The following is a 13,651-nucleotide window of genomic DNA, read 5'->3' on the forward strand; positions in this document are numbered from 1 at the left end:
TACTAAAGTCAGCAATTCCTGACCACAGTTTTAGTTTGATAGGCTATGAATAACCTTTGGCTGAGCTAATATACTGAAGACGAGCTGCAAAGTGCTTGGCTCAGCAGGCAGGAACCACTCATTATGCCTGTTTGAGACACAGAGCAGGGGGAGACAGCCATCATTTCATAGCTCTATAGATCAGTAGGGTGTTTAGCCATTGTGCCTCCCTATCGTAAATCAAGCCTGTCAGGGTCCATCAGGTACTATCTATAATATACAGTGCAGGAGGAGGAAATGGTCTTTGTTGAATCATCCAGAGGCCTCCCTGCATGAAGCAGCGAAGGCTTCTATAGTGGGATGTTGAGAAGATGAAGTTGCGATTACACAAGGCTTTTGCTCAAAAGAGATGCGCTTTTGCAGCATCAGCATGCAAGCACCATTTATAGTATTATACTCCTTCAAAAATATTATCTATATCGGGTGGTCTAATAGAATACACAATATTCAACTTGCTATCTAGACATAATGGCTTTTAACAAAATAGACAGCCAGCCAGCCAGACAGGCAGACAGACAGACAGACAGACAGGTGACTAACAAGCATGACTACAAATGATATGACACTAATCCTATGTTGAAAACAAATAGAATGTTGGTAGACACACAGATGGGTGTGCCAGACAATAGTTAAGGGTAAAAAACAATCCCTTTTCAAACACACTACAGAACCTGTCCCACTGAGGTGTCACAAAGCCACAGGACACGCAATTCTTAAATGTGTATCTGGTGTGACTGGTATCCTAAAGCATTCAAAGGCATTCTGTCCTATTTGCTATAATGTCCACTTTATAAAGAAAAAGGAAAAAAAAAGAAAATTATGGAGATAATTGTGCCCTTGATCACTGTAGATTTGATGTGATGGAAAGGGTATGTACTGGGTATAGTTGAAAGGAAATCATTCATTATTACAGCTGTCTAATTTGTTTCCGCAGGTTTGTAGACATGGACAGCAGTGGCAGCCTATACTAAAAGCCAGTGGATTCATTTGTGGTTGTGTGGGCTTTGCCTAGGTAACAACTATTGATCCAAGAGGCTCTTCCCCTACAAGAAAGGCTCTGGTTGTGGTAATGCATCAATCCTCTCTGTCATTATGGGAAGACCAAGGCATGCTTAGTGACATCATCAACTGCTGCCTGCATCCATCTTATGGAGAGAGAGCCAGTGTTAGCTTGTTTTGTGGTTCAGGGGATTATATCGGTTTGTTTCTGTCTACAACAATTCTTCAACATTTTGATGAAGAATTGGTGATGAAGCTGCTCTGCAGACAGGGGGCACTGTCAACATACAAATCAGTATACTGAGATTTCAGCTCAGCTATGTAAACTGCTAATTCTATGCCACTAGCAGGGTGGCAGATTCACTGATTCTGCCACATAATGATCACTCTCATAATGATTAACCTTTTCCCATTGTTACATACTTTTGGATGCCAAAAATCTAGTTTTGACAATAGTGCAGTCTGGATTGATATTATTTAACACATTCAGACCCACATCAGAATCAGAACACAAACAGGTTGTGTGTAAAGACATGGCTCTTGTCAATGTCAAAGCTGTCAGGGGACAGAGATCCATTTAGATCAATAACACCCTGAGTCAGAATGTAACAAATGGCAGTATGACATCGAGGGCAAAAGCTAAAGATTTGTCCCCTCTCTAGTGGTTGTAAACCAATTACTGAAAAACACACAAAACCCAAAATAGCTTGTGTCTTGGAAACACTCCCCTTATCCATCAAGCAAGATCTCCTAATCTCAGAGAGAAGATAGCAGCCAATATCAATATTTCATAAACAAATGAAAGACTGGATGGAAGCTAGCATCAGAGTGGCCCTGAAGGGAAAAGTCGATCAATGGTAGGATAGCTCTGTCCATTGGTGTCTGCCAATCCTGCCCCAGGATAATGCTATTACCCATCAGTCCGAGTGGACCATCGACCAGCCTGCTGCTCTTTAAGTGGTCTAATCCGATAAAAAGCATTAAAACATTTGTTCTGTGACACACAGCTGCAGGTCCATCCCCGCACTCTGGACTGGACTGGCCCTTTGAATAGTCCCTCCTGGCAAGGTGATCTGTCAGTAACATTTTAGACCCATTTTTAGTCAGGTTCCTCAACAGCCAGCTTCTGAATCTGTAACCGCCTCTGGTGGACACTGCATTGTGACATACTGTATATCTCAATTGACCTTGTAAACTAACACAGCTCTATTTATATTACAGGAAATTAACCACTTAAACCATATTATACACTTAATTGACCGGGATCCCTCTGGGGTCTATACTTGGTCCCCTCCATTTTCCCTCTACATCTCTTCACCAAAAATAGCTGATCTACAACTTTGGAACATGATGCATCGCGATGCATTGTGAGCTTGTAGATCACCTATTTTCACAGACGATTCACCTATTATGACATGCATGTCCAGAAAAGAGACCGTAGGGTTCATGTGGTTAAGTGCTCTATTCATCTCTTCTATCTTGAACAATACATGCCAATCGGGTGGACACTTCCAAATCCAAAACATTGTATTGTACATGTACAAAGTGGGAATCAAACATTTTGCGTCGACCCGGACTGCTGGCGTGGCGATCCGGGCGCCTAGACTCCGGTGTAGCCTGGCAGCGCGTCGCGGGTTCGGGTCCCGTTCCCAACAATCTTTGCTGCGTGTCTCTCCCCGTCTATCTCTCCCTGTTTCCTGTCTGTCTCTGCTGTTAGACTATGTATAAAGCCCAAAAATACCCCAAAAATATAAATATATAAAAAAATGCAAAGCGAGAGTGCGGTCCAGCCGAGTGCAGTCCACCCTCCACTCCCTTCTATCCAGGATCAGTGTATAGAGCTCCATCTGCAGGGATGCTAGCTCTGCTGTGTGTCTATGTACTGTAGGTGGTGCACCACTTTCCCCAGCTGTGCCTTAGGTTAGCTCCCACAGAGTCAGTGGGCCTGCCACCAGTTCTGGGTGCCTGACACAGTGTCCTGCCAGCCTCATCCTTCTCTCCCTGACCTTGTGCGCGACCTGCGGCTGGGAGGCCTCCGTAGAGGTCTACGTGGTCCGGCCATGTGACATCAAGTGCCATTCATTCTTGTGTAGGTGGCATCTGGGGCCTTTTCCTGCTTTACAGTGAGCGTCCATGTCTCGACCCCATACATACATAGCCATGAACAGCCGCCTCTACAAGGCATTCCAGGCAAGTGCCCTGCAGACGTTCAGATCCTGTTCCGTCAAGGCAGTGCAGGCTGCAGGCACAGAGATACTTGAAATCCTCGACTACAGTCCTCTGTGTTAAATGCCATTATTTTTGTTTTCTTAGCATTGAGCTTAAGGCCGATGTTCGTTCACTCCTTTTCTACTGCCAGTAGTAGTACCCTTCCTTCCTCTGCTGTATCCCAATGTCATCTGCATAGTCGAGGTCGGTGATTGTGATGGGATGTACTCGCTTAGTCTGCCACGGGATCAGCGTGAACCCCAGTGTCTCCTCCCTGCCACTGATTTTGAGTCTCAGGGCATGGTCCCTTGCCAACAGGAAGGGTATCACCCACCTTGTAGGACTCCCATGATAATCATAAACTCTTTAGTCTCACCATCATGGGTCTGAAGAACCTTGGTTCAAGTCTGACTATAGCTTGCCGCCATCATCTGCTCCGTCTCCTCAGAAACGCCATAGGCCCGGAGAATGTTCATGAGTTTCCCCCAGTGTATGGTGTCAAAAGCTTTTTGGAAGACAATGAAGGTGGTCAGCAGCTCCATGATTTATCCTTGGGGTTATACTGAACAATTGCTTATAGTGTGTTGACTCAATATAATAGCATGTGGAAAGTCTAGAGCACTGTTTCCCAAATAGTGAGTCGGGAGGGAGGAAATATCCCCCTTTTTCGTTTCCCTACTTAAAAAAAAAATCACACCCAGTGTGAAGAGAGTGGTGCCTTTGAAAGTGTAACTGTTTGCATCCGTGTGTTGCAATCAGCAACAATATGTTGTCACGTGACACGTGACAACATATTGTCACGTGTCGCGTGAAGCTTGACCAATCAGCCGTGCTCAAACATACGGACGGACATACGGACGGACGGACATACGGACGGACGGACATACGGACACACGGACAAAGTCAAATATAGGAGTGGTTGGCACCACTCAAAAATCAAAAGATTTAAAAAACACAAATAAAGAAATTACAACTTTTCATATATTAAACAAGTATTTCATGAATAAAATGTGAAAAATCAAATAATTTCCATAGATATATATATTTTTTAAGTTTTAGAAGTAATTAAAATAGTAGATCTACAAGCTCACAACGTGTCGCTTCGCGCTGTGTTGTGAGCTTGTAGATCTGCTATTCTCACTAGTTTGGGTCCCGGGCAAACGTCTAATTACTCTTTTGGGTCTTGAGCTAAAAAGTTTGGGAACCACTGGTCTAGAGGACACATCTGTGTGTGGTCAAGCATGTCTTGACCACCTGGCATGTCTCAAACTCTAAGTTTGACAACACTTCCTGTTTCTCCTGGTTGTCTGGTGACCCCATGCTTCTCCTTGTTTTTATTTGAGTTGTCACAGATGTTTTCAATTGAGTTTTATGTAACTAGTTTTAAGAAGTCACACCCACACGCACGCACGCACACACGCACACACACACACACACACACACACACACACACACACACACACACACACACACACACACACACACACACACACACACACACACACACACACAACTAGCAAACTGTCATTGGATAGCTGATCAACTAATTCAGACGTCTTGACGCTGGCTAAATCCATGTTAATAATCCCACTGTTGATTCAATCAGTGTACTTCCATAGGGCGCCTGTCTGGCTTGTGTCTGTGTGAAGGAGAGAAAGGTAATTGTCCATTGTCCTTCACTGGGGCAAATTCACCTCCTCTCCCCTTTTCTCCTGGCTCCTATACTATCACTGTGTTGGCTGGAGGATTAGCAGTCCACTTTGGACTGATTGATAAGGAGTAAGGACTCTGTCATGAGTATCTGTCCTTCTTAGTCTGTCTCATGTCTATCCTTCTCCCCCGCCACCCCCTTCTCACTCCCACCCTTCACAGATACACACGTACGTACGCACGCACGCACGCACGTACGCACGCACGCACGCACGCACGCACGCACGCACGCACGCACGCACACCCCCAGTTGGATTCTTCACCCCATGAATTGGGTCACAGTCCTGTCAGCACTCAGGAATGTGAACACGTTTGCCATTTGTTTCTCTGATCTTCCTCCCTCTCTGTCACACATCTAATTAATCTGTCTTTCACCATTCTCTGTTTACACCTCATTTCTTCCAATCACTCCTATCTCACTCTTTCAAATCATTCTCTGTGTCGCTAATGTTATAATGGTAAAACCAGAACCGTATGTGGTTATTTTACCAACAGTTAACAAATTAAGTTCAACAGAATATATAATTAGGCTACAAAAATGCTAACTGACATCAGTTATTAACTTAAGAAACAATAACTTAAGAAACAATAATCGCATTCTTGATTGATTCTGGGGTTTTACTGCAAAAACCCAAACATTTCCTATCTCACTAGCTGTTCAGTTTAAATATTATCATGAAAACAGTTTTTGACATTACCATTTACAGGTGTAAGCAATCAGTAAGGGATTACATTTAAACAATTACCTTTGCAACACCAATTATTAAATCTGTGCTCTTTTGTTTTTAGTTGAACTTGAACTTAGCATATTGGCTTATTAACTTAAATGATGTATCAAACTGTTTATTAAAAGTGTTCTGTACAAAATACAGAATTGACTTTACTTGATGTTTGTAGCTGGTTTACTTTGTTGTATGTTTTTTAGTCTTTAGGGAGCAACCACCACTGAACTGGGCGAGAGAGGTTATTAAACACCACTGCACTGCAGAACCTTGAGAGTGTACAAATGGACCCATAAATTAACACTCAGGATTGTCCAGTGTGGGGAGGAGTCTGAGATAAAGTCCCCATGGGATATAGAAACTGTAAGTAAAAGCATGAGAAAGGGGAAATGATGAAAGATAGGAAACCCAAGAAATATGGCACCAATTACCTTCTGTACACAGGAAGTTACAGTTTAGAATCTCCAAGTAATTCCCACGGACCACAATAAACAATCTGAATCTGTCATGATAATTCAGTGTGGCATCAAATAAGAATTATAGCCAATATAAACACCTGATTTGCACTGTTTGAAAGCAGGGGTAGGGGATAGGTGAGAGTAGGCCCATTGGGGTTATGGAAGGGGAACCTCTCATTAAAAAAGGCAACATTAGGTCAACCGCACCTTGTCAAGATTCGACTGTAAATTATGGTGTTCCAGAATCATTCATCAATACTTACACTCACCTATGCTGCACTTCTACAACACCGATTTACACTGTTGAGATTCTCCCTATAAACACAACAGAGTGGATTTGTTTTAGGAAGGGGGACAGATTTGAATGCAAGTCAAGAGGCTGAGGCAGCCAGGCACCCCCACCCTCACATTCTAGTCCCTCAGGTTAATTCTACGGTCCACAAATCCATTAGCGAATTACAACTGTAATCGATAAATTGATCTGCACTGATATGCTTGGCAAAATGTGGTTTCTGTACTTTTTCTCTAGTACAACTTTGATAAACATATAGGCCTACTACAGCATACACATCCCATTATTTCACACGTAGAGTATGCAACATACAATTATACAAACCATACTGCAAAACATGTTTAAATTTATTTTTTAATGTTTAAAAAGAAATGACTTACCCCATCGGACTGTGTCCTGACACACACCAAATTCAAAGTTACATTTATACCTATGGTTAAAAACCATTTAAAATGTTTGTAAGTCTATTCACCAGAGATTCCATTCTCGTTATGAATGGCAGTAGCTGTGTGGCTGGCGAAGCGTGGGTTTGGGTCCAGTTTGAGGTCCCATCAGATAGCCAATGGAACAATGAGGCGAAAGCTGACCACAAATATGCATATTTTGTGCATCATCCATCACAGCAGTAAAGGAAATAGATCAAGTAGGTGTACCAATACAATACACGTCAAGCTATGTTTGTGGAAGCTTTCAGAAAGAGCCAATGGGAGCAAAACTATATGTTACTCTACAAAGTGCCTGGTAGAGTAACAGAGTTTACAATTTGCATTGGAACTTAATGCTTGAAGGTTTCACTTGGTTCTGTATCTGTAGGTGTAAGAATGGACTCAGGGGGTGAATTTGACTGCAATCAATAAGCTGCCCTCGCTCAGCCTCTGAGCCCCAATCTGTTTCCTCTGATCTAAGCCACGGTTTGTATCGATTCATGAGTGACAGATGGGCTTGTATCTTCCTCTGGTTGGAAGGACAGATGAGGGTGCCTCATTGGAGTGACTGTTGATGGTATCAGATACAGTAGGTCAAAGTTCAGGTGTATTTTGGATCATAAACTATTTGAACATAGCAGCATAATTTAGCATTACAATGTCATTAGGGTTTTATTATTATATAAGTATTTGTTTAAGACTGACTGACTTATACATATTGAGTCATTTTGTATGTAGGATAAAAAGTAACTGCAATGTAAAGACAACCCTAATGTGAACAATGTACAGTATTCTTCAGAGTTGATAGATGTGACTATTTAAGGAAGATGAGCCATTTGTGTTAATCAAGAAGAGTTGATACAGTAAGTTACTCTGGAATAACTGTAACAAATTGTATCATGGGACTGAAGAATGTCCAGAGTCTGCCTCCAGCCAACTCACAAGACATTTTGGCTGAGTATCTCGCAGTTTGCAAAAAAAAATAAATAGATATACACAATAACCCTAACTCCAGATAGTTAACCTTTTCATAAACATGTAGAAATAGTGTCTTGGAGACTTTCGTATTTGTACTTGTTGCTCTGCGTTCGATACCATCAATGCAAGAACTCCCGCCGTACAAGTTCTGCCAGCTGACTGTACCTGAACCGCTCTCTCAGTGGATCATCAACTTCCTGAAAGACAGGAAGCAGCATGTGTGGCTGGGAAAGCACAAGGGGAACCATGTGTGCCCTTTCCTCTACTCTCTCTACACCACAGCACATCTATGGACTGCTCTGTCAAGTTTCTCAAGTTTTCAGATGACATGCATGGCCTGATCAGACTATGCTTTTCGCCAAATGTAGTAATTAAAACTACGGCCCCATCGCAGTGATCACTTGACAACAAGGCAGGCTCGTCGACAACGAGGCCTTGAGGCTTGTGAGTTGCGCTCGAGTGAACCGCCAGGCGAGTGAGTGTCCTCATCAAGTGCGGCATCCAAGTTGGCAAGCCGGTGGGTGGAATAGGTTATCACCCGTTTTGAAATTGCACATACTGGACAATGACGTCACGTTAGACTAGCTAATGTTAGCAGGGTAGCTAGCTAGCTACATAATACAGACTGGTTGCAAGTGGGCGCCCATCACGTGCCAAGCACACACGCGATCAGACTGATTCATTATGGTTGGCAAAGCTGGTGTCCTGGTGCAGTTGGAACAACATGGAGCTCAAGACAGTGGAGATGATTGTAGACTTCAGATCACCATCAAGAGCACAACAGTCATGAGCGCGGACACATTCAAGTTTCTTGGAACTTTACAAACTCCAAGGACTGTAAATGGGACGCCAATATACTGTAGACTCCACCGTCAAAAACGCTCAGATGATGTACTTCCTGTGGCAACTAAAGAAATTAAACATGCCACAAGCTATCATGGTCCAGTTCATGTACAGTGCCATCATTTAATCTGTAATCACCTCCATCGCCGAGCACAGCCACACAGAGTGGGACAGCTCAGATAATCGGCCTCAACCTGCCCCCATCCACAAACTATACCCTTCCATAGCCAGGAAGTGAGTGGGAAAGATCATCTTTGATCCCTCCCATCCTGGCTACAAGCTGTTTGAAATTCTCACAAACAACAGGCACACAAACAGCTTCTTCCTATGTTGCACTATACAACTGAACCATACATCAACACTGGATTACAGGACTTTTAATTGTGGGCGTCTGGATGGTGGAGAGGTAAAGTTCTTGCCAACTAACATAGAGACTGGTGTTCGATCCGTAGTTTCCTCTGCGCTTCCTCTAGCCTTTCCGGGCACTCCAACAAACACAATTGGCCTTGTTCGTGCCGTGGCCAATTATACAAGTTATACTATATTGCAGATGTACTACTTACATTATATTGTATTAACATACTCTGACTACCGTATTAACGTATAGTCTGCCATGCAGATGTGGCAGTTATATTGTATTAACATACTCTACCATAGGCTACAGATGTAATTATATTGTATTAAGGTACTCTACCATACAGACTGGTTCAAATTACATTTTATTCTTTAAAATAAATGCAGTTTTAACGTCAACCACTGAGAAGTTGTTGAAATATTTGATTTCAAGGGGATGTGACTGTGCTTCATTTACGTACCCCGCGGGGTGTGTGTGTGTGTGTGTGTGTGTGTGTGTGTGTGTGTGCGCGCGCGCACACACACACACACACACACACACACACACACACGTGTAATGTAATGAGATTTGCGTCCTTGCACTGTGTGCAAGGGCGTCAATCTCATAAAATCTTAGGGGGGACAAGAAGCAAGGACTTTTCTCAAGAGTATATTTTGGGGGGACACCAATATATCACCAATGTAGAGGTCGCGCTAGGAAATGTAATTGCCAGCCAAACAGTCTGGACACAGGAATTATAGCTAGTGTGTTGGACAGGCTCGTATAAAAAAACAATGCATTTTGAATGTATGTCATGCATGACATTGGATTATGGTGCTAAAAGTAGAGCTTGATCTATGTAAGAGTCAAATTGATTCTGATTACTTGTCTTTAATGATCAGCACACTGAAGTGTATGATTGATTATTCCTCCATGAAGACGGTAGCCTATATACTACACGTGTTTAAACAAAGATGTTACAAGATGAGTGAGATGAATAGGAGTTCAGTCGATAGCTTGAGATAACTAATGATTAATAAACACGGATACAGGTATATATTTAATATATTACATTTTTCCCTTTGAAGACACAATTCAATGTTTCTCTTTCTTTCCCCTTAACTTCGTCAGATGAAGCAACACTCTATCTCTCACCAAATACAAATAACAAGATCTCTGTGACCTGGAAACATCTGCAGAGGGGAATGTAATGCTGGTGTGTGTGTGTGTGTGTGTGTGTGTGTGTGTGTGTGTGTGTGTGCGTGCGTGCGTGCGTGTGTGTGTGTGTGTGTGTGTGTCCATTGTGCAGAAGAGCAACACCCCAAGATCCTAGAGGTCAGCTAAGGTCAGATGCCCTCTGGGAAGCATCCTTTGTACTGGACAATTGTAGGTTCTCTGGAATGTGCGCTGTAGACCAGTATCAGCCTATGTCTCTCTGTGTGTGTGTGTGTGTGTGTGTGTGTGTGTGTGTGTGTGTGTGTGTGTGTGTGTGTGTGTGTGTGTGTGTGTGTGTGTGTGTGTGTGTGTGTGTGTGTGTGTGTGTGTGTGTGTGTGTGTGTGTGTGTGTGTTCAAATTGGGCTCTATATACTGTAAGTCCATAAATGTGTATCATGATACCACAGTAAGCAATATGCACCAGATTTCTGAACAGTGTTGAATAAGTCTGAGATGTGAACATATAAATTAACTCAAATATACCAAAAAGAATCCTCTCTCCATAAGCAGTTGTGGGAAAGTGCATGAGATACGAGGGCCTAGAGGGCCTAAGGTGTTTATGCTAAAGGTGTTTATGCTAAAGGTATTTACTGCTTGTATTGACCTGTTGTGGTGTCCCTCCATGGGGAGTGTTTACAGGATGTTATCTGGCGGTGCCTGTCCCCCACCAGGTAGTCTCCAAGTGGGTTCCCTTGGAATGCTTGGAGGGGATGGAGGAGTTCCAAGGGGGAGTGACGAACGAGAGAGAGAGAGAGACACTATATATACATCTCATGCAGGCTAGTACACTACACAAATGATACAGCTAGACCTTTGGATAACTGGACTGTATCCACAGCATTCTTGAACTTGTGAGGTAAGTTTGATAAATGTTGATGAGCTTATTATTATTATTATTATCATTATTATTATTATTATTAGTCTTTTCTGCATCAAAATAAAAAAAATTACATTTTATTCAGACATTTTTATTTTGTTTGGTTAGATGTTATTATCACTATGGCAAACAGACCTTGACTAAGAACTACAGTATGGGAGCTTCAAGACCTTTGATGACATGACTTCTAGAGACATCCATATCTCAATTTGACTTGTTTGCACAATACAATTCTCATTATAAAAACAAACAGCTTAAATTCAAGTAGAGCGGACTTGGTTTATATTGGTAGATATTGTCTGGGTGATTTTCATGACATGAGGATGTGGTCTCCATAAGAGACCAGGTTGTAAGAGACCAGGTTGGTACTGCCACCAGTTAAGTGGAAAGTAACGAATCATGATGGTGTTTTAAGCACTTATGTAAAAAGCCAAGAAACATATTGTACTGAAGGAGAGGCCAGAAGTTATCCTTCTAATTTTTAAAAATGCTTGTTTTTTATATTTCCAAGCGCAAACAAAGAAAATCTATCAGTAAAAGTATTTTTTACTTCACAGTGTTTTTAAATGTATTGTATAATTGAATGCCTTTTGCTCAAATTGAAAAAAATATTATTCCAAATTCCATTAGAGCCATGTCTTTGTCTTCATTTTTGATCGGCTCGCTCAAATAGGAATGTGAGAAATCGTGTAAGCAGTTGCATTGTTCCTTGGCTTTGCTAAAAAAGAAAAGGCACTGGGTGCAGTGGGTGGCAATGTTGCTGTAAGAAATATAATCACATGACAATGAAGTTTACAATGGTTTTATGTTTCTTCTCCTTTCAGGAAACTGCATTGTCTGGCTGTTGACATACCAAGTTTGGATTAGTAAGTCTCATACATATTATCTAAAGATGACCTGTGTGGCAGATTGGCTCGTACAGAACAGGGGCAAGATTGAGAAAGGTGTGGAGATCATGGGGCAAGCTTCTGCAGTTCTGGCAGCCACTGTGGGCCAGCTTCACCCTATCTTGGAGGCTGTCTTTGTGGCCTCAGCTGAAATCCTTAGCAACCCTAATGGGAAAGAGGCTTGCTACCTGACTGAACAGTTTGACCAGGTCAATCAGAAGCTTGAGGGTATCCAAGATGAGATTGATAAAATTGCGCTGGAGCTTCAGAAGTCCTCCATGAACAGGCAAAACTTTGATCAAGAGGCCCAGATGCTCAGCCAGTATGAAAAGTTCCAGGACTTTATCAAAGCTAGGCCTGAATTCAAAGAGAAGAAGATGGAGAAGTTCCTCATCCAATATGAAAACACAGGTCGTGACCTGAATTTAGATGCCCTGTACAATTCTGTCACCGGAGAAAACATGTCAGGAGATCCCATGCTGGAGACAGTAGTTGCAACAGAGCAGAGAAGCAGGAGGGCAGTTGAGGATTTCTGTGCGAGTCTCAAGAAGCTTTTCGTGGTGGGCATCATTGCTGTCATGGGCCATGCTGCCCTAAAGAAGAAGGGGGTAGTTGGGGATGACATGGTGAAGAAGTGGCAGGAGCGCATGGAGGATGTGGAGAAGCGTATGAAAGCTGCAGTGGACGACTGCACTGAGAACTTTGCAGATCAAGCCAAGCTGGACATGGAGCACCAGCTTCAGCAGAAACCTGGCAGTGTTGACCTTGACTTCACCAAATCCCTTTTGGATTCCCTTGCTAAGAAATATGACTGGGTGAAATGGTCCATCAGAGTCTTCAAGGATAAGGAGCGCGTTTTCTTCTTCAACTGGTTGGCGGGGAAGAAATACCATGGCAGTGGGGGAGGAGCTAACTACTTTGATGTGTTGACCAAGAACAACATCAACGTGGTGATCTCTTTCAGTGTGAACCCAAAGCCGATCAACAAGAGCCAGATTCAGGAGCAGATTGAGAGGCAAAAGCTGAAGGGGAACATGATGGATGTGGCCCTATCTGTGAGTAAAAGCTTCCCCAACTGTTTGGTACACGCTGTCAGCCACTATAAGGAGGTGGTGGAGACCAACAACTTCCATGAGGATTGTTACTACTATGGAAAACATAAAAGAGCCTACCTCTGCATTCACCCTGAGTAGTTGTGCACAACTCAGAGTAATGCAGATTGTTTTAATGCTTGTAATCTGTTCTTTGTTGAGGCTGGAATGTAAATTGCTGTCTTTCTTTTTTTACATTACGATTATGAATGTATATTTCTTTCTCTAGTGATACAAATTATTATTCTTGTGTGTTATTCCTTTTTTTCCTGTCTATTGACAAATACTGCGATAAAATGAGTTCTCTCCATAAGCAGTTGTGGGAAAGTGCATGAGATACGAGGGCCTAGAGGGCAAGGTGTTTATGCTAAAGGTATTACTGCTTGTATTGTATTGACCTCTTGTGGTCGCGTTGTGGTGTCCCTCCATGGGGAGTGTTTACAGGATGTTATCTGTCGGTGCCTGTCCCCCACCAGGTGGTCTCCAAGTGGGTTCCCTTGGAATGCTTGGAGGGGATGGAGGAGTTCCAAATGGGAGTGACGAGAGAGAGAGAGAGAGACACTATACATCTC

At 42.7% G+C, this 13,651-nt stretch overlaps 1 protein-coding gene across 1 annotated transcript; it reads left to right on the forward strand.

Moving 5' to 3' along the window:
* Positions 1–11,937: 11,937 nt before the first annotated feature.
* On the forward strand, positions 11,938–13,212 carry LOC311041682 (protein rapunzel-like). The gene has a single exon (XM_084052164.1). The coding sequence runs from the start codon at positions 11,994–11,996 to the stop codon at positions 13,179–13,181; it is 1,188 nt and encodes a 395-aa protein (XP_083908290.1). The 5' UTR covers positions 11,938–11,993; the 3' UTR covers positions 13,182–13,212.
* The last annotated feature ends 439 nt before the right edge of the window (positions 13,213–13,651 follow it).

The sequence above is a fragment of the Gymnoscopelus microlampas genome (assembly GCF_963454915.1).
Source record: "Gymnoscopelus microlampas genome assembly, chromosome: 3".
NCBI classification, from domain to species: Eukaryota; Metazoa; Chordata; class Actinopteri; order Myctophiformes; family Myctophidae; genus Gymnoscopelus; species Gymnoscopelus microlampas.

What these genes read in the sequence shown, in the direction of transcription:
- LOC311041682 (XM_084052164.1), top strand. Translation starts at nt 11,994, where the DNA reads ATGACCTGTGTGGCAGATTGGCTCGTACAGAACAGGGGCAAGATTGAG.